Source organism: Topomyia yanbarensis, chromosome 2 (genome assembly GCF_030247195.1).
Source record: "Topomyia yanbarensis strain Yona2022 chromosome 2, ASM3024719v1, whole genome shotgun sequence".
Lineage (NCBI taxonomy): Eukaryota > Metazoa > Arthropoda > Insecta > Diptera > Culicidae > Topomyia > Topomyia yanbarensis.
In genome coordinates this window covers 464,643,467-464,666,541 of record NC_080671.1, presented here as the reverse complement: position 1 = coordinate 464,666,541, position 23,075 = coordinate 464,643,467, and the positions used below count along the sequence as shown (strand labels likewise).

The window sequence follows — 23,075 nt, the reverse complement described above, 5'->3', positions numbered from 1 at the left end:
GTAAAATATTAAAAAATAACAAATAGCAGGAGTGTCTGCCATACGAGAACAGAGTTTCGCATGGACTAATTCAATGTGTGTGCTAAATAGCCATGTGATCCAGCGTGTTAATTATGTATTCATTCGGCATTCAAAGTATTTACAGTCTAGGCGCTCTCTGTTGAATTATCACTAGAGTGTTAATTTAATTACCGCTCGTGTTATTTGAAACTGATTTCAAGTAACCCAGAAATATTTTATGATAGTTTTAGAGCGTGTTTATGGCACTTTTCGGACAAATAAATCATTTTAATTCATTGTATCAATTTGTATTTTTTCTGAAATGAATTTATTAGAAACTAATTGATCGGATGAACTCCTTGCCGGTATATAACGTATGATTGATCCTGTTGTAAAAGAAAACGTAATCATAACTATTCGTTATACAATTATTCTACGTACACAAATTTGTATTACGCCACGTTTTCATGTGTATATACACATGACACAGTACGGTCGATTTATTCATTTCAAACATCTTTTGATTCGATGTCCATAATGCTGGCTAGATTCCACAAGTTGTAAAAAATCTCATCGAAACAAAGGAAATCATCCTAAACAACCGTTGTGATTTTAGTTTTTGGAACGATCCAATAATTCAGTATCAGTAAGTATTGTTTACTCATAGTAGAATATTTGAAATTTTTAGTTGTTCGAATTAAAAATCAAATGTAACTCAACACAAAATGCTGCTATTTGATACCTGTTTATGCTATATGCTACAACTACTAGAGGTCGTTAACGTGGCTTTGACATTATAGTAACAGTTCTCTTTTCAAAAAAAGATTGATGAGTTTGTAACACTGCTATGTTTAATTTGATACAAAACAAGAATCATCATCGTTTCAAATGGTAAAATAGTGTCATCTCGGAATGTTATGCATTTTATTACTTCCATTTTCTGGCTCCCATTCTTTTACTGCAGAAAATTTAAACAGAATCCTTTATTAAGTTTTAGTTCTTTATAGTTACACTCGTTATACCTTAGTTGAAATTTCGTTCACCTTAGAATATGTTCATTCATAGGAAAATGATTAATTTTCAAACCTTGATTATTAAATTTTGAACATCTAGAAAAGTGATGCATTGAAATAATCCCTGCGTAATCCGAATTTGTTGATAATTGTAATACAGCCTATATTTTTGAGACTATTGGGTTGATAATAAAGGTAACATAACTTTGTTTTAGAAAATTTGAATAAACGATACAAACGAAAATATCTTTTTCGATGACCAATCAAATACTACATGCTTTCTCGAGTATAAGGAATTAGATTACGCCAAATCTGAATATTGCATCTTCTTGGGTATTTAACTACTTAAGCCTACTGCATAATAGTTCTACAGCATTTCAATAAATTAGAGAATTTATTTGTTTCATATTTACAAGCGATGTAATGAGCATAAACATAATTATCGAAGAATAATCTAATAAGTTTTGTATCTCAGATCAATATCAGTTTTATAGGTTAAAACCAAAAATTGCCAACTTTTGCTGGAAGTAAACTGTACCTATAATGCGTTTTACGAACGTAAAAATACTCATTTGTACAATCACGCTAATAAAATTGGCAACAGAAAGGAAAGCTAAACAAGTACGATTTACCCACGCCCTTCCCATAATTTTGCCATATACAAGTTTGATGACATGAGTCTTAGCTAATGTTTATAGCACGAAACTTGCATGCAAGTTTGCTATACTGGAGGTAAAGACAAAAATTATGGGAAAGCGTTTACAACACCATTTCAATCTTACGAACTAGAAGAGACGCCTCACGTAACGCGAAGCTTGCTTTTCGAATACTGATTAGAGAAGATTATTTTGATTCTTCCCTCGATTTTATCGCCTATTTACAAACCATTCTATACCTAAAACAAAACGGATTTAAATCGAGATTAATGATAAAATCGAAGGAAGTATACCACTACTTCATATTATGTGATGATTTACCTCAACAGCAGCTAACATCAGTTTCTACCAGGAATACCGTCTTGCTATACACAATTATACAAATTAATGGTTTTGCGACTCCCCAACATCTGATTCTCAAGAATTGCAGGATTCTTTTGTCAGATCGGAGAAAATCAAAACTCTTGGTTATACTTGGTTGAATCAGATGGTGTAGTGTTCCCACCGAACAAAACACTATCCTGATTATTTTGATATCCCTGATATTGTTCCTGATAAAGCTGGTTGAGTCTCTAACCAGTACCCGAAAAGTGCCACGCGTCCTATGCACTGAGATGTGCAAATTGTGACGGATGAATATCAAACTGATAAGGATGTCCATATGGTGACATGTGATACGGGACAATGTTCATTGATGCCATTTTATGCTCCTTTTTCCATTTCATTCGACGGTTTTGAAACCAAATTTTAATTTGACGCTCCGTAAGGCAGAGAGCATGAGCGATCTCGATTCTTCGTCTACGTGTCAGGTATCGATTAAAATGAAACTCTTTCTCCAATTCCAGAGTTTGGTAGCGGGTGTACGATGTCCGCTGACGTTTTGTCTCTCCATTGGCGTTCACGGTACCTGCAAACAATAAAAAATCTGTTAGTAAAGTATTTTATTTTGTTTTGAGTATAGTGCATTAAACCCACACGTTGATTTAATTACATTGAAATTATATTCTTCAAACTTAAACCTAACCTATCGCGCCCTTTGGGCCCATTAATTTTTGAAATATTAGATTTATAATCACTATGGGGACGGGTATAGCGTAGTTGGTAAATCGATTGCCTTGTACACAGCTCACCTATGTTCGATTCCCAACCCCGCACATAGGGTTAGAAAGTTTTCTAAAGTGTTTTTTTTCTAATCCGAAAAGAGACGAATGGTAATAAGGTTAAAACCTCTATAATCCAAATAAAAAAATATATAATCAATTTTTAACAAAACCCAACTCATTTTCGATAAAAGTCCATGTGGGACTCTTATGCTTTTATGGGCAGAGTAGGTCTTTTCAAATGGGACACCAAATAATGTTGCAAAAATCTTAATCTACTTCATAATTATGGATAACTGTGCCATTTTAAGGTACACATAACATTGAGATTCGAAAGTTGGACTAAAAAGAAAACCATAGTAAGCACTACAGAGGTCCACAGCTGAGACTCCGCCGAAGACCATACTATGGCCCTGTATGTGACCAACAACCTATACTAGACTACTTGAAAAGTACATTTTTGTTTGTGTACCATCGTGTAATCTTTATTAAATGCGGGCTATGAGTAATATGTTTTTTAAACCATTTCACTTTTATCGGATGACAAATTCCTATAGGGGATTTGTGTCGTAGACGGACACCTCAAGGAAAAAGTTGTTGGAAATTCTTTATACAATCAGTATCAGCTAGTTAAAAGTTGAACAAATTGCTATACAAAATGTGGATAAAACAAAATTGTATGTGTTAAATATAAATAAAAATCGTACGTGTTAATCGATAAATTTCGATAAATTGCAACTGGGACGTATCACTTATTCTAGACTCATAGCAATCATATTAGCTTAAATAGTAGTAGTAATGCGTCTACTTTAAACTTATTGCGTGCTTACTCAATTCTTAATCGGGTGGGATCCGCAATCTCGCTAAAGCTTCTTATACTATTTTATTTTCAAAAAATTCCAATCTTTTAAATCAAGCTATAATAGAGTGATGAGCTTATTTCAACCCTATTAAGAATCGATCCGCTCTTTTTTGTATAATTTCTAACTGAAGCTTTACTATCAATAAACTTTCACAAAATAAAGTATCGGTATACTATTTGTTATTTATCCATATAATACATATTCAACAAACTCAATGAAAAAAAAGCTTAATTGTGTACATATGTTCTCACCGCATGAATCCAATTGACGCTTCTTTCACACCGCGAGAAAAAATCTGGTTAAAAACACCACCGTTACATCGCATTTTTTTCGATTATAGAGGTTTTAACCTTAAGGTCATTCGCCTCTTCGGATTAGAAAAATCTCTTATGAAAAAATTCTAACCCCATATACGGGGTCGGGACTCGAATCCAGGTGCGCTGCGTACAAGGCAATCGATTTACCAACTACGCTACGCCCACCCCCGCAAAAAAAATTTATATTTCGTTGATACGCCCCATGGACACGAATGAATCAATCTACTTTGGCCTCTCAAAGCAAGCTTAAGGAATTACATATCTTTATGCGAAAAAAATTAAGTTTGAATTTACGTAAAGACATAAAGCAATGATTTCATTACACCAAACTAATAGTATTTCAGTGAAATAAACAAGTATAAACTTGTAAAAATATTAATATCTCAACAGCTGAGATCTCAGTAAACAATTTTTTTGCTGAGATCTCAGTAAAAGTGACGTTTGATTGCTATGTTGTTTGATCATGTTGTCACTGTGATAAAGTTTATATTGGAAAAAACCAAGAGAACACTAGAAATTCGGTTTGAGCAAAACCCTCGAGGAAATCCAATAAACAAAATAGTTACTTTGAAAGAACTAATAAATAATAAACACAACAAAAGAGTTTCTGTTTATTTCTACAATCACTATAATGTGACAATAGTTGTATTGAAATTTTATAAAAATTTTCAGTCATTTAAGTTCACTATAAATATACACATCTATCCAAATAGCGTGTCGGTCTTCCTCCAGCCAAAAGGTGTCGGTTTTACCCAAATAGCGAACTTTTTTTTCAAAAAGAAAAAAAAAAAGCCATAATAAATAGACAATGGTTCAAACTCGTCTTTAATGCACCTAGTTTATGTTGTAAATGGTAATTAAAAATGCGCACTAAAATCGTATCTTTAAATATTAAAATCCACCAACAAAAACTTTATTGTTTACTTTTATGACGTTTGACTTACAAATGAAAATTCGCGAAATACTTCAAATGAGCGTACTAATATAATATAATTATAAAATGAAAGAAAATTCGATTTCTGGCAGGGGCGGATCCAGAATTTTTTTTGGGAGGGGTCTGAAATTTAGATTTTAAAATGAACATTGTACAATTCGTAATACGTATAACCTTATTTAATGAATATAAGTTTTGTTGTCAAATTTGGTTTGGAATGATTTTGAGTTTGAAACTAATATAAACTTTTAACTAATTTAAAATTTCTCAACAAGCAAAAATATTTGGGAGGGGTCCGGACCCCCAGGACCCTCCCCTTGATCCGCCACTGATTTCTGGGAAAGGTCATAAGGTGTCGGTTTTACCCACAATGTCGCATTTACTCATAATTTCCCTATGGTTCGTTGATGGGCTTTGAAGTGAAATTATGAAGTTTTGGAATGCAGTTTTGAATCATATTCCAAAAACCTCTTGGATGTCACTTTTTCATTAGCCTTGTTAAAATGTATTTGTAGATCGCCGAATATTGAAGTATCGAACAGCTGTTACCGTAGTGACTTTATTAATAGCAATCAACATAATATTCTGAAATACTTTTTAGCATATTTGGCATGTAATGAATCAGCAAAGTTTAGCTACGAATATAATTGTCAGTGCCAAAAACTGTTGAACTTGCTGATGTTATTGTTTTGACATCGGCATTTAAAAGATATTTTCGCGCTATTTCAGATTTTATGCGATCAAATGTTATAGCGACGACAACTGACAAAACTGTGACAGCAAACATGCTAACAAACGAAAAGAGTATCTAAACGGCGATTAGTACTCGCAGCTGTGCAGTTGTTCATCGTTCTTGCTTAATGCTGCGCTGTTGGTGTAGAAATTTTCGGTGCGCTGGATTGAGAGCATGTTACTACAACCGTCGCCCTTTTGGCCGTGACAATCTTGATGACGGGTTTCGCATTTCAAACCATGTAGCGAGACTTTGGTCTTATGTTGGTTGTTTGGTGTTTGTGCCAATTCTAATTTTCTTGCTAAATCGTCTAGCATACTAAAGTAGCCAGTTCAAACGGTACTATCTCACTTAGGGTTATCACATTCATTTTGATCTGAAATTATTTGCAGCGAATTATCCGGATTGTTGCCTTAGTGCAATTAGATTCCAACACCGATTTTCGGTCAAATGTCGTCAATCTGTACTCCATGCTATTTCCTGAAAATCCGATTATCCTGTTTTTACGACAAACGCTATACAAATGAATCATTGAACATGTCTACTCTCCTTTTTTATTTGTATCTGATATCATTGCTATGTACTCAGTTTTTCCTGTTTTGTATCTGATATTTTTTATCAAACGTAAAGCAAAGCCTGTTGTGGAAATTAATTTTCTATTTAAACTATAATAAAAGTTTACAGCATAACTCTTGTTTTGTTCTTGCAACTAAATATGATATGGATTGATTGATTTTTGGAGTTGTTTAAAAGTTGAGTAGCAAAAATCAAGATTAAAGTTTCATATAACGTCCTAAAATATATTAAACTCAAAATATGGTCAAATTCTTACTATTATTAAGACTCTTAGTCGTCAATAAAATGTTTGCTGTTTTCAAAATCCAGAAATCAATAACAATATATAGGGACTAAACCATAGAAGACAATCACACAAACATGTTTTTCGTGGAATAATGTTATAGAACATAACTAGTTAAGCTTTACTATCTAATAGTGGATTATGTTTTTAGCTGCCGTGTGAGCGTGTGATCTCCACGATACTGGAATTTGTTGACAATTAGTATATTTAAGGACAATTCGTGGATTATTTATTTCGATTAAGAAAAAGTTTTATAACATTAGTGTAGGTGAATCGAGGTTAAAAATTGCTTCAGTTTTCCGATTGCTTCTAATTGTTAAAATTCATTTCAAAAAAATAAATTTCATTTTAACAAATTAATTTCGATTATATGAAATACAGGGTGAATCTCAATTTTAGCGATTAGAAGCAATCGGAAAACTGAAGCAATTTTTAACCTCGATTCACCTACACTAATGTTATAAAACTTTTTCTTGGCATGGAAGAAATTTCCCTAAACTATATTACATTGTTGTAAACTGCGTAAAACTGGAAGGTACACTTCAAATTTCTAATGAACTCAACAAATTGATTACTTGGATGATGACACATTTCTATAATTATTTTTCATTTAACGAATGGAAAATACAAACACTAGAACACTGTCGTAACTGTTGAAGAATGATGACCTAAACCGAAAAAAAAATCAATAAAAACTTCAAGTGTTGGAAAACTTGTGAACGAGCAAGAGCGTGTGGCTATACACCTATGCATAGTTAATGGAATCAAGACAAACGCAGACGAAGAACGGGATAAAGTAAAGTAGCAGAGTATATGGTATATCAGACATTCATCAATCAACTGAGACAATGGTTATTATGACAGCTTCTCATGTACAATCAAAAGAGCTTTTACGTATTCGAACCAGAGTCAAACCTTGCACACTTGTTCGGTCTGAAACATGGAACCTTGCGTACAAACCTCCTGAGTACCGATCTGCAAATATCACTGCTGTCCATTGTATCTTATACTGACCTTCGTTCATTGAGAAAGATATGTAACGTGAAGTGTGGCTTAGGGAAGTGGAATTCGTTTATCGGGGATTACTCAAATATGAGACGAGGTCCATTTCACCATCCTACACATCACTCTAATTCGCTCTTCGCAAGGTGTAGGATGTCAATTGTCACTTCCACTTTTGTAATGCAAGTGACACAGTTCACTACGCTTATCCATCTCAAGTCTAAATATAATACGACAGAAAAAAGGTGTGAAACTCAATTAGAGTCAATGTAACCAAATCGCTTTTAAATAAATGGAAATTTTCGCAATGGAGGAACAAGAGATTCCAATAACGTAGTCAACATACTTCATTAATCATTCTGCTCGATAAAAGAACCCTCTACTATTTATGGATGTAAACGTATTGATTTTATCAACAGCTGAGTGTAAGGGAACAACTAATGGATAAGTTGCTTTGTGTGTTCAGGAAAATAGGATGATTTTGTACATCGCCACATTTTTAATTTAATTTTAATCATTGCAATTGATATGTAAAAAACAAAAGAATATTTAAAGAAAATGTGCATTCTATTAAAAGTCTCCCAGAGAAACGATTGATGTGCTACTTTCACAACAGCCACTCCCCTACTAACATGCATGGAGAAGTTTCGTTTCTTTTGCAGCATTGGGGATGTTGATTAAAAGCAGACACCTCTCAAACAACCAAATCTTAAAATCTTTAATCTTAAAACTGATTCAATTTATAGCATAGTTTAAACACGCCAACATAATACAGCATAAATATAAGCCCGATGTATTTTCTGGCGCACCAAACGTTAAACCTTTATCATACTTTTTTACCCTGTAACCCAGTTATCCAGTATTTATTATTAAATTGTTGTGAGAGGTCGGTGCGCCCGACCGATATGATCATATAAAACTTTTTCGTATGCTTCAATATTGATTGTTTTTACACGTGATGTTTTTTTGTATACACCGCATAAATACAGGAGTAGCAACGACACAGTACGCTTGTAAAGTTGAAAAGACTTGTTATCGCTGTTATTGTGCACCGCTCACGAAGTGTGTTGTATGATTTTGATTGATAGAAAACAGAAGGATTATGCCTACGCTGCCAAAACACTGTGCGCGTTAGTGGTATCAATGGTTGTGTGTGTTAGGGCCCAATTTTTCACCCTCGCTTAACTTTTAAACCAGGTTTACCAGTACGTTTAAACCTGGCTTAAGCGTTAAACGAGGGTGAATAAATCGGCCCTTAGTGCATAAGTCAGCATGTGTGCATGTGTGTGTTCGTGCGTGTTTAAATTTCATGTGCGCGTTTGTTTTGTTTTGTTTGTGTGTGTATGTTTGTGTGTCAGTGTTTATTTGAGAGTACTAGTATGTTTGTGTGTGTATTGCTTCAAAAGTCTGGTCTGTAGTGTATTGTAACTGTGTGGGACTCATAACTCACGTTCGTGCCTAACCACTAAAACAATCCTTACTTCACACGCGTGCGCGTGCGTGTATGTGCGTGCGTGTGTGTTTCAGACCAAGGAGTTATATGCGTGTAGGTGTGTGCACTTGCATGTTTTTATGACTGTACCTTTGTATATGTTTATGTGTGAATGTGTGTGATGCTCAACAGAAAAGTTGTACTTAACTTTTCAACAACCTTTTTGTGATATTTGGTCCATCGCTATGATTTCATCCCTTAGAGAAATGATCAAAACCCTACATCACATCTACAAGCGAATCAAGGTTTTCCTGGCCTGGTAAAAAGTTTCTTCATTAAAAACTATAACTAATTTTACGTATATTTGTGTACATATTTGAAAAACCCATTTTTCTTCGCCTAACATTTCCAAAGCGGAGGGAAAAACTCACTCATAAATTTTATATATTATTTTCAAATTTCATATTAAGATTATGTAACAAGATTTACAGTATATTATAGCAGTCAAATATGAAAAGATAGATACTCTAATCTTGTCTCAATGAACAGTATTTTGGAAATATCTAGTACACGCTCGTAGCGGTGGATTGTCAATTATGAAGGAAAACGTTGGATGAGAATAAAAAAAAATATAAACTGCATTGCGTGCTGACATTAAAGGGTATGATACATAGTGAGCGAAATATTTTATGGCGTGTAAAAACGTTTACAAAACATATTTTATAGGCCTCTTCTCTGTTCTTCATTCAAGCTTTCTTTCTTATTTCAACACTCCTCTTACTGCATTGATTCATGTTACCTTGTGCCTCTTTGGAGTAGCTTCCTCACCTTCAAGATTTATTGCCTCAACAGATTGAAAAGATTGTTGTTCGTTTCGTACTTGTTTTTTTAGTTGATTTTATGACTGTATCGTTCTAGTTTAGTCTTTACATTAGCATACTACTTGAGAATTCACAGGTTTTCTGATCAATAATTCGATGATTGTAGGCTATTTTGTAGTGAGCAGTAATTAGACTTTTTTTAGTTCAAGAATAATGTTTAAAAATCTAATGTCATAAAATACTTATAAAACAACTTGGGATTTGAAAAACAGAGTCCAATATTTAGTTAAGTTGCATTGCTATTTCTTGGTTTTCTTTGCCAATGTTGACTACTGTGGTTATATTGAACGCGAACAGTACGATGATACAGAATTAAAATAACCGGTCGGCTTCATCAACCTTCAGCTTCAGCTGGCTGGAGTCCTGGCGGTGCAGGCTTCCTCTAGACATGATCATAACCAGTTTTCAGCCCATGCTTCTTTCTTTTTTTCTTTTAATTTTACCAAGCTCACGCGGTTGTCTCTAATAACAACGAAAGAAAAACTACCAAAGGCAATGGCGTGCGATTTTAAATTAATTTTAAATTTGCCATTTTCCTTTACTTCGCAATATTCCCGTTTCATCGCCAACGCGTCGCCGTTGTTTGGCATTCGTTTGCTTAAACGATTGCATTTGCAACGATTTTCATATTGCGTGATAATTTCGTGAATCTAGTAGTGGTCAGTTTTTAATGTAGCCGACAAGGATCAGTATAGTTTAAAATTAGTGAAAGAAAAATGCGATATGCTTGCATTTATATATCGTGGTCATGTTGCAACGCTAGGAGATCTGTGCCATGGCTGGTTGGCAATGCGAGTCCTGATACCACATTTCGAGAGTAATATATAGATAATGTGCAACAATGGCAAAAATCAAGCTCTCGAGTAAGGGAATATTTCTATTACTTCAGATGTGGCACCCAAGTTCCGTCTTGATAAATATTTATTATTTCGGTTTCTCCTAATATGCAATAATTTCAAGAATCCGATCATGTAATTATTATTTCCATAGATGTGAGGTGGTAAATTATTCTTTAGTGAGATAAGGGTAGGGGAAGCTGAAACGTGCTGTAAGTTGTTTTTACGAAAAAGCCACGTTTTGTGTAACGTAATCATTAGAGGAGTTCAAGAATATTGTGACAATTAGTGACGAAAAGCAGACCAACAATTAGTGACATTAGGGAGAGGTGGGATTAATTTTTGTGTGACAATTTTATGAATGGTCCCTAGCTCAAATCAATAGAACGTATAATTGTATATATGGGAAAATTCACAGATAAGAAGATACACAAATACGAAAAAGTTGGAAATCATATTCGTTTAATAGTTATTGTATTATCATATTCTTATAATTATCAGATCACGAAGAACATTTTTACATTTGTATACTAGTACAACAGTAAATAATGATACGAAGGGCAAAGTTGCCTCAATTTCGCTAGAACAATGAACTTACTACAAAGGCCTAGGAGAAAAATGGCGTAGCGTGAGAACTGTATCGTATAGTTTAATTATTGAACGCAATCAACATGTACTACAAAGTTGATCAAGTAGAAATAAACGGCAGTTAAAACATAATAACAATACATGCCTTGGTAACGTAAAATGTAGCATTGTCAAAATTCATAGTAAGTTGTTCATGAAATAGGGAACACATTTTGTTCGTGTATTTGGCGATAATGGTATATTGAAGGTCCACCGGTGGTAAAAGTTAGGAATCGGTTCCCACGAGAACGCACATAATGTTCGATTTTTTCTATCTCGAAAGAAGAGGCGAAAAGATTGAAACCATGATCTTATCACTGACCTGTGAATCGCTTTCGATTTTGTCCAAAATGTAATGAATTCAACTCTGCGTTGTCGTCTGGCTTTCTTTCTTGGTCAGTTAAGATGTTAAAAATCGCTCCACTACTATGCTACCCATTAAAACATAAGAGTCCCACATCGAAAAACATCAAACCGAGAAATACACTGTTTAAGATTTACATTTTCATTGAGCGCTATGGGGCAACCATGTTTGGGTATTTTTCTTGATATTTTCTAAACAAACCTGGTAGTCTTATTTGTGCATTTGTGAATCAAAGGTGATTTTTAATAGAGTCCAACAAAGAGCTCATTTTGAACAAAAATGCGTATGGGACTCTTATGCTTCAATCGGTAGTATAGCCGGGCATGAGGTACTGATTATGTGCAAAACCATTACGCCAGCAGAACCATTCGTTTCGCAGAACAATATGAAACACATCGTCGAATGCAGTGACGTTTGATACAGCAATCCAGCATATATCGACGATGACACTAGTAAAGTAAGGCTACAGGACCTGGCAACGCGTAACCTCTACCCTCCTACCTGTCCATTCAATGCAAATTACTTCAAGGTGTTAGTCAGATAGAGAACATTGTTCACACATCCAGGACCAAGCCCTTCGAGCCAATTCTGTAATCAGCAGCTGCAACCCGGAAACCTATTAATACAGACAGGCCATCGAAAATTATTATAGACCGGTACACATTCGTCTTATGTCGATCACCAACGAATGACCCCCACGTGCGTCGCAACTAATGTTTCCCCGCCAAGAAAGAGGATTTTATTGTAAAAACACAAGACCTCCATGGATCAGTTGTCCTAACGCATTGAACCGTGCCAAATTAACTAAAAAACTGTGTTGTTCATCTATATCTCAGACCGTGTACGAATTGGTTCGATACATTACCAAGACAATCTAAAAAAAGCATGTTTCAATTTTTAAGCAAAAAATATCTTCTGTAAAGGTAAAATTTTAGTAAAGAAAATCAAGACATCAAAATTCAATTATAACGGCAGAGTTTCATAAAAGCAGTGATGGTTCCGGAACAAGAATATGTGCGCAAGAATACTTTGGCTTGTCACCTAGAAAATCCAAACGCTATTTATGAATGAATCGTAAAACGGTTCAAAATTGCCTGCGTTGAGCCGGTTTGGAACTGAGCGCCATAATTTCTTTATAGTATTTTTCATAAAATGTATTTTTGGATAACTTACCATTAACATAGCAAGTTAAAGAACACTAATTTGCTTTCGTTTGCTATTTGTGCCCCGAAAAGTAAATAGATGTGGGGTTGCTGGCACTATATAGGATGCGATAGCGTTTTTAAAACATGTATCTCAAAATAGCGTTTGGTCCTCTTCGATTTAACACAGGCCATATGATCTAAACGTTCAAGGAGCATCAGACATCTAACAAGAACGATGATAGTGACAGAATACCTTGCACTTCAGAGCTGAAGAAGGTTTGGATGGAATTGATTCAGGATGTAACGAAAGATGCGAATTGTTTCAATGTATTTTGTGCCAAAACCATAACTTTTACGGTTGTATACAACCGAGCAGGAGTGGTAAATATTGTTTGCTTGTTTTGTTTTATTTTTAACCCTAAAGATAATTCGTCTGGGCGAATAGGAAACGGTGCGAAAACTCAAACAAGGAAGCTGTACAGGCACAAAACCGTTATGCGCTGTGATGGGCCACCTACACCAATGCCAAATACCGAGACAGTACTTCTACAATGCTACTTCAAAGAGTATACAATTTCGAATTTTGCGTTTTATGCAACTGCTACGTGTATTTAATACGATGACTAAAATTTCATAAATTAATAAATTTTCAACTCTGCATATTTTTAAAATAGTTTTTACTTGGGAAATGTCTAATAGATGTAACTACCCAATGAAAAAATGTTTATACATTAATCGATTGGAAATTAAACCTACTACCATCGCTGAATTTTTTTTAAGGTTTTTAATAAAATTCGTGAATAAATCGTAAAAATACAGAAAATTCGCTTATACAAATAACTTTGCATTTAAAGTGGTAGCCGGATGTTTTTGTAAGTCAATCGATTTAAACTAACGTCGACCATAATTTTTAGAATAAAATTTTAAAAAAGCAGAAACTGTAGCTGACATCAATTTTTAACTAATGGTTTTTAAAAATGCAAAACCATCTTTTGAAATTCGAGCTTGCTGGTTTTATTTCTACGTATTATTTACACTTTTAACGATAAATTAGGGTAGACATGCTTATTTTCCCATTGATGAGGCTTTTTCTACCATGCTAATAATGGTAAAAGATTTTAAATAGCCGAGATGCAATATAATCTACTGGTGTATCTAAATAAGCTCAAATATGCTGTTCAAATACTATTTCTGGTAAAGTTTATATTGTAAAGCTTCCACTCGCCCACTAGCCACAACTAAAGTTTAAGCCTTCATTGTTCTACCTTTAATTTCGTGACTAAACTGCGACTTGGAAGCGCTTTACTGTTGTGAGATAACAATGTAGCACGCTATTGTACTGGCAGTTGCATTTCTTTTTCAGGTGGTAAAGCTTTAATGGTCACTTCCCATTCCTGATTTTTTGTTCGGTTGCCTACGAACTGGGTTGGAAAATGTGTGAATAGGGAAAAACAGGATAAGCCCAGCGGGCATTTGAGAATTCTTGAGAAGTGTATGTACAGTGGAGACGTCAAACGAGAAAAATATCAGGTTAAAGGTATCACTGTTGTGCAATGCCGTTGATAAACGTTCTCGAGTTGGTGTTTAGACTTGAAGAAAATTTATTGCTTCGTGCTAGAGCTAGCTGTTTAGATCTCTCTGTATATTTCATGCGTTACAGAAAGGGTGCTCATGAGGAAATACATTTTTAATAATATATTATTGCAACGTTACTGTATCGATTTTTCAGGCCAATTTGTTTTTGCACAAATAGTGCTTTGAATAGGGAAAAAGGCATCCAAATCAACCAATTCGTGAAGCTTTACCAATAAAAAAATACAGATCTCCATGTGCCAGTAATATTTTTCCAGGTCACTCTGAGGGCAGTTTGCGAACAAGTTCGAAATTATGAACATCGTTTTTTTCGTATTGTTCTTACAGACATTCCAGTTGCTGCAAGGTGACATGGTATATCATTTAATATTCGTTTCTTAAATTATCTGCAAGTATGATTTGCTCAAGACATGAGGGTCGTTTTATCGAAGGTTTCCGTCATTAAAATCTCCGTGCGTGCTATCGCGGTGATTGCGGTGTAAGCAACGCAGCGGTAGTAAAGGGTATAAAAGGATGCAAAAATACGTCTTGTTCATTCCATCATTATAAATTCCGTGACGGAGCACACTGATAATAACATAGGTTCGATCATTTTACTGGAAGTATTAAGGGGGTGATTTGATGTAATATCTAATTTTGAATATTATTTATATTTTTGAATATTATTTATGAGGAGACTATAACAGATTTTTTATTAGAGTTTTTATGAAAATTCGAAAACATTTTATAATCTTCACGAGATTTGCTCCCAGTACTTTTATTTGCCATTGCTCTAAGAAAATCCGTACGACTATCAAGCTGAATTATCAACTTTCAAAATTATTTTCAGCAGACGTGTCGCTATGATCATACATTGCCTACCATCAGAAATTTATAAAAAAAATGATTTCCTTCTTTGTGGGTTGTAAACATCTAGATTTGACATGATTGGTGCAACGGATTTTCTGAAAACGTTTAGTCTACCATCTAAACAAGAATGAGAGATCAATGACAAATGGAACAGGAGTGAATTAAAAAAATTATAGAATGTAAGAAATAAATAATACACTCACAAAATAGTGATCCAACATCTTGTACGGTTCTTTCAAAATTTATTTAAAAATCTAGAACCAGATGTTACATGATATGGCCTTCACAAAGTACATATTTCACTTTTAATTAAAATTTATTTATCATTGTAAGCAACATATGAGATGAGTTTCCACAATGGATTTTACATGCAAATTTTGATAACATAAATAATACAAAAAATTTCAAAACTATCTAGCAGTTAGATGACACATTTCCAGCTAGTTACTGTACATTGACAAAAGTAGTTTTTCATGACCGAGCATTACATAATCTAAAGCATTAGATGCAATTTTGCTTTTCCTACCGCTACATCAAGTGGATACAACATGAAGCGGAAACAAGTCGGTTGCGACAGCATGAAATAACAAATTACTTTACGCTTGTCCGGACATGCCGTAGACTCAGGTGATTCGCATTTCTAATGCCAAAAGATTTTGACTCCTACAGTATCAGACAAAAAGTTAAGTCGCCGATAAGCTCTTAGCTTACATATCCCACGCTTTTCTAAACTTTCTCCCTTCAACTCCTTGCTCTCCCTTGAGTACTATGGCTCCTTATATTGAAAAATATACTTCACCTTCCAGTCCCTTGCTAATTAAATGCCGTAATAACTGTTGAAAACAAGTCACTATAAACAATTATCGTCTGGAGATTCAAAAGGATGGGTCAAAAATGAACCATTTGACCAGGAATAAACGCTAGTATCTTCATGAGGTACTGGCCGAAAATGTTCCAAGCAGAAATAAATGCTATTCTAGAATGTACTACTGTATGTCTGAATAGAAAATATCGATATGCAAATATCTGAATTTTCTAGAAGTCAAGATGCGCTCAATGCATTATGGACGTGTATTCTTGCACTCCGACAAATCATGTTAATTTATACTGGGTTCCAGGACATTGTGGAGTTGCAAGAAATTAAAAAGTCGATGAGTTAGCAAGAAAAGGGTCTTCCACTAAGTTGATCGGCCCAGAACCATTTTGTGGAGTGTCTTTGAGTGCACTCAAAATGGAACTGCAAAAGTGGGAAATCGAGAAAAACTATTTTTTAAAATTTGAGATTGAATATCTTGAAACTTATAAATGGTATAAACAATACAAAGAAGTCAATTGATGCGTCTATCTATTCTGTATTATTCACTCAAATATTACGAAAATTTGTTGTCTATGTTGCAAGTTTGTACTATTAATTTAAACAAAAGTCTCACTCACGCATGTCATACGTGTGTAGTGATGACAAAATTTGTGTGGCGTGCTAATAATGCATGGGAAATTTTCCATAGAAAAAATCATCAATTGTTAACTTTTATTCATATCTTTAGCTTCATTTGGTCTACATACAATCGGTGGGATGCATTTTGAAGGAAATGAGTCAGGAAATCTAGATAAAATAGTTATTTTTGGTTACAGTGTTGCCAAATATGCTATATTTCCAGTTTAAAACTTAAACTGCATTTTTCTCACAATTCTTGTATTTTTGTTTTGAAAGTTATTATGTCATTGTGTTTCTCTGATAGTTTTATACATAAAAATATTTTATGCCTCAAGATAACTTGAGATAATCCCCAGATACAGTCATTTGAAGGTAAAAATAAAAATTATTCGAGGCACGTTTCTCGCTATATATCAGTAACCAAGCAGAATATCAAAATTCTGAAAAAGCCACTTTGTAGAGATTTTAGACAAGTGATGTGGCATATCTAACTCAGTTTACGCCAAAATGGCGTTTGTTATCTTATGACAACATCGACAAGCTATCAAAAACAATTGGAATATGACAAAGAAATTTATCTCGCCCGGGTGAATGACTAAATAGCCCGAATAATCAATAATAATAATAATAATAATAATTTTTTCACCCAACGAAAAAAAGCCTAGAGTTGCTTAGACTAAGAATAAAAGAGTTAAGCATTATGACAGAACTACTTACCGGGCAGAACTACTTACTCTCCGAGTAAATATTATCTTAAGAAATTTTTAATCTTGCAACCGATACATGTCACGTCTGCGGATCTGAAAGTGAAACATCAAAGCATTTGCTCTGCGAATGCAGTTCATTGATACAACGCAGACTAAAGTTACCCGTAGGCGAGGCAACAGGACACATGTCACGAACAATTCATTATGGATTTTTCTAGCTGTTGCTATTGACGAATTGGAATAGCTAGAATAATATCCATTGTGAACTTTTTTCTATGGCGTGTGGCCTGTTGTCTTGTCTGCGAATAGCTTAAGAGTCCGCGGTAAAATAACACAGAATGATGATGATATTTTGACTGCAAATCCCAAACAGGTACAGTAGGATTCCGTTTTTGGCAACAATATTTTTTGTTGTTGTCAAAACTGGAACCGCGCCAAAAATGGAACCATACTTTAAAAGCTTTTATTTTCATAAAAGTTACAAGAACATTAATTATATAAGAATATGTGATATGAAATGAAATAAAGGGGGCGGGCACAGCGTAGTTGGTAAATCGATTGCCTTGTACGCAGCTCACCTGGGTTCAAATCCCAACCCCGCACATAGGGTTAGAGTTTTTGCTAACCCAAAGAGGCGAATGACCTTAAGGTTACAACCTCTACAATCGAAATAAAAAAAATGGAATGATAGAAGAAAATCAGCAAATTTAATTTAATTTGCTATGCCGGACTCCATAAAATATAGTACATATGACTCCCATGTTTGGAAATAAAGTCAAAAGTGATACCAATTACTACAACAAAATGTGTAAGAGCATTTTATTAAAGATTTACTATGTACAACAACAATGTTGCCAAAATCGGAACCCATTTGTTGATAAAAACGGAACTTTTTTGTTGCAAAAAATGGAGTATGCCAAAAACGGAACGTACCAAAAACGGAATCTTACTGTAGTAAGCTTCAATGGGTAATGTATATCTCAATAGGTTTGTTCATGGAAGTCACTCCGGAGCAAACAGGAGCAAAAAATACTTGTTCCTTTTCACTCCGGTTTGGTACTAGAAGAAGAAAAAAGAGAAGAAGAGAGTACAGGAACGATTTTCTCCAGAGTACTTCCAGTTGCTCCTGGTACTGGAACAAACCTAATAACAACAATCACTCATCAACAGTGATATGTCATAGTAGCTAGTACACTTAGATTTAGGATGGGGCATACCACTATACATCGAAATACTGGTTGAGGTAGTTCGTCTCCTACGAAAAAATGACCGAGCATAGCGTGGTTAGTAAGTTGACTGCCTTATACGCAGCTCACCTTTATGCGATTCCCAACTCCCCGAACATAGGGTTAAAAAAAAATTCTACCCGAACAAAAAGCAATTAGACCTAAGATTAAAGAAAACATCTATAATATAAACAAACAAACAAAATTTTGTTTCCGAATATTTCAATTTTTCTTTAATATATGTCGAACATTTGCACTACGTAAAACCTTCGACTTTATGTATGATTAAAAATTGTGCTTCTTTCAGATCATAAATATTTCAACGATTGTAAGGCATTTCATAGAACGACATAAATCCACGCAACAAATCAATAAGAGCTTCTTGGTGGTAGGTGGATCTGCAACAACAAATAAAGTTGAAGATCATGTGCAGGCAAACAAAAATGTGCATACATTTTTGTACCTCATGATTTTTGAATATTTAATGGTTCCTGTAACGTAATACAAAAAGAGTATTGCCTGCAGCTGATACAAGAATATAAATAAAATATTTGCAACATCATTAATATTAATAGTGAAATTTTCGTTGAAGACAAACGGCTTTTATACGCGCTTAAGACAAATGCATAATATTAGGTCACTGACATCGGCAGCAAATTTGCACAACAATCACATTTTCAATACGCTTCCGAAGTGTATGTCGAGCCTTACGATGAGGAAAGGCGTGTATACTAAAGCATTATGGTAATTCAACCATTTCCATGCACCTTATTCTAGTGCACCTGAACCAATGACGTAAACATATTTTAGGAACGGAGATATTTTTAAAACATAATATCCCTATAAACTGTGTACTGGTCGGAAACATTCTACACCAAGGCAATTGTTACCAGATAATACCAGAACTGCAATATTTTCCAGCTGATGTGATCGATGGACATTACAATGCCACTTTTCTAAAAACAAACCGCTCGAATGACGAACATATGCCAAGAAACGAAACATTGTGCTTTTATTTGATATCTGTTTCTCGCTGTTTCCTCGCAAGCGAGTTTGAATGAAAGAAACAGGTGGTTCACTCGTGAGATGAAATGGCTTGTTCAAATAAAATGTTAACTCGCACGTCGTGTATGATATATTTATACTGAACGGTAAATGAAACATAGAGCGTTCGCGAAAGTGTAAGAACTTTTAATAAATCTACAACTACCGTACCTCGCCATAAATTTATGATTGGTTCTGTTATTTAATCATAAATAACATTATCTTCAACCGAACGGCAAACTAGGAATTTTGCAAATCATTGTTTAATACTATACAATATGTTAATTGAATGCTTAACATGGCAATTTTCCCACTTGTGAAGAAAATTTTACAGTTAACAATCATTCAACCGAAGATCTGTTTATTTCACATTGTGTTTGTTTTCCATCAATTTTCACTCCAAAAGTTGAATCTTTCAAAATGCTTCGCAACGTAACGTAGTTCCTCTTCCTCACGTCATTTATAGCATTGGGCAGCTAACTCGCTCCAATTTCAAGCATGTTGCAGAGCAAAACGAATAAAGCATGTGCTACTGACAGTAGGCGTGAAGTGATTAGATGATTAATTTATTGTTTGTTATGCACGCGCTTGATTGAAATATATCTTGTTTGAAGAATTGAGAACGTTTATCTCTTCGTCTAAACAAATCTTCAGTTTTCGACCATTTAGAGAATCATACGCTTAAAATACATACAATGTTTGGAAGCAAACTGAAAGATTCGATACTCGCTAAAAATAATAACCATGTGAGAGTGAGAGAACACCAGCGGTGCAAGCGGATACAAAAGACCGGAAAAGGTGCTTAAAAGGAGATAGCTCTGTTTGATGGAACCTAATTTCAAAGAACTGGGTGGTGATTTTCAGATGATCATGGTATTACTTACTCTGGCCGATATGCACACGCTTCATCCATGGATAAATTTGAGGCGGTGGTCCTCCCTTTTTTGTTCCACTACCCCCTCCTTGGGAGCTACCTCCTTCTGTACCGCTATCATCGTCACTTGCATCGGATTCATCGCCATCTGGACTCCCCAGGGGTAAATTCACTTGATTCACTGGATTTCGATTGCTAATATTGCCACTATTGTTATTTGTGTTGCTAGAACAAACTGATGTCGTTGGGGTTTTGATTGTTCGTGACACATTCTCTACCACTGAGCTGGGGGACAACTTCGGTGAAATATCCGGTCGATTGTTCCCTCCGCCACCGCCGCTAGTAGTACTTGCTGTGCTTAGATCTTGGGGGCTAGTGGTACTATTATTATTGCTAGTATTATTACCTACATTTGTACCTGAGCTAGCTCCTTCGCTAGCATATTTACAGCTTTGAGAACTTAGGGCGGATTGCTGTTGCTGTTGTTGGTTTATTAGAAATTTTTGTGGCTGCAGCTGTGTATAGTCAACCATTTCACTTGATTGATGTCCTCCACTGTTAGTGCTACTGTTCACATTTCCGGCTCCTGCTGTCAATGGATTATATGACTGTGGGTTGGAGTAGTGTGCTTGATGCGGAGTACCAGGATATAAATTGGGGGTGTAAGCCGATGGCGGAAAATAGCCGTCACTTTGTCCACCACCGCTGCTAGCCTGGTTATTATTTGGATTTTGTGCATTGTTGGGGTAGCATGAAGCAAGCGAATTCACGAACTGGTAGGAAGACATCACAAAGTTGTTGGCATCCATTTTCGAATATCAGTGTTAAACACCATTCACCTGAAAAAAATATCAAGTATTGATAATCTAGCATTGATAGAACATATTACAAGTGATTGAATTTAAATAGTGTTTAAAGTATCATATTCGTTAAATTGTGTTTGAAATTCATATGAAACCCCAAAATATTTTTGACTAATGATATATTGATTCTACTGTACTATAATGCGTTTTGTTTTTAGTAAAATAATACTTTTTTTCACTGAATACGTTTTATAAATGCTTTGAATATCAGAAAGAATATTTAACATAATAACGCTGCTTATTCCTTTTTATTTTGTTGGACAGACATGCAAGCGAAATAAAACATGAAGAAACCTGCAATTTCGAACCAATGAGCAATTTAACCCTTCGGCAAAGCACAGTAAAACAGCGACGTGAAGACGCCTCTCAACTTTCCTTTCTCAAAACATGACTGAAACTCGTCGGTTAACTCTTGTCCTATACTTATTGAGGTTCCAAAATTTGGAGGTAAGAGAAATGAAAAACATAATAACCCTACACGTAAGCGTCTGCATAAATGCACTGATCAAAACGATCTGAAAATTATTGTTGGAAGTTTCAATAGCCAAACGCTCTTTGCAAATGATGGCTGATAAGGTTATGGTTCTTTTTGTCTTTTGAGATCCAGTATAGCAATCCGTGTTCATACAAATATTCCAAAGGTGAAGTGATTATGTATTGTAGCGCGGTTGATGGGTTAATAATAAATACTATTTTTTGAAAATTGCAGGTGTTGGATATTTATAGGTTTTTCTATTTGTCTATTTTGGTTCTATCCCCTTTCCTTTTGTATAATGTATAATACCAATTGAGCCAATATGTTGAATAGAGATAGCAGAGCCTGATCTAACCAACGCACATTGGCCGGAGCCTGGATAAAGCCTAAAAAAGTAACGTTTCGAATATTGATATTTTCTTTTTTCCTATGTTTACTATGTGTTGAATAACATATTCTCCAAGTTTTCTGATCACTGAATTAGGATTTGATTTTTAATAGCAATTTAAATGTTAGACAATTCTAATGATCCAACTTATGCACAACTAGTTTCATAGTTCGGATACACTTACTCATGGATTTTTAACTACCACGGTTTGCGTATATTTTTACATGTTACAATGGAAGTTTTACTTTCATGGGCGTATAACAAATGCTTGTGGGGTAGAATATAAAACTCATAAAATGTAAAGTTCTTGGTAATTCAGAAGAATTGAAAGGGTTAGATAGAGCTAAGATGATGCTAACGTAAATCTCGAATACATTTTTTTCCAAAGAGAAACTGTTGCTCTTGAGTAATTGATTGATTTATTTATTGGGGCTTTAACTTGCTCCTGAGTAGTCTCACCAGTCACAATATACAACTTTTTCGGGCTCAGGTGGCAGCTAAATAGAGCACATCTGAGTACATTGATTCAATGTTCATTGATTGACATTAAGAAAATGTACATTGATTCCAGAGTGCTCCTCCAATGGTGCTTCTGAAGCCAAATAACGACGTAAGGTACTCTTGGTGGTTAACGATATTGTGAACGAAATAAACGCCGTTCGTTACAAAATGGAAGTTTTGGAGAAAGTTTGACTAGTTCCAGTTAATATGTTACAATGTTTTAACTGCCGCAAGGTTCTACAGTATCGATTTTATTCACTATTTTCGGTAAATTTAAGATACCTTTTTCATGCAATTGGACTAGATCGGAAGGTAAATATTGAGCAGCTTCTAGCACTGCGAAAGAAACACCTATCTT

General features: G+C 34.8%; 1 protein-coding gene across 2 annotated transcripts in view; it reads right to left on the bottom strand.

Moving 5' to 3' along the window:
- Positions 1–340: 340 nt before the first annotated feature.
- Positions 341–23,075, bottom strand: part of LOC131686103 (homeotic protein Sex combs reduced) — a 40,451-nt gene continuing 17,716 nt past the window's right edge. For both annotated transcript variants that reach the window (XM_058970252.1, XM_058970251.1), the window contains exons 2-3: positions 20,501–21,329; positions 341–2,576 (exon numbers count right to left, since the gene is read on the bottom strand). In XM_058970252.1, the coding sequence (XP_058826235.1) occupies positions 2,272–2,576; positions 20,501–21,299 (1,104 nt within the window). In that variant the 5' untranslated portion in view covers positions 21,300–21,329 and the 3' untranslated portion in view covers positions 341–2,271. The remainder of the gene's footprint in view (positions 2,577–20,500; positions 21,330–23,075) is intronic.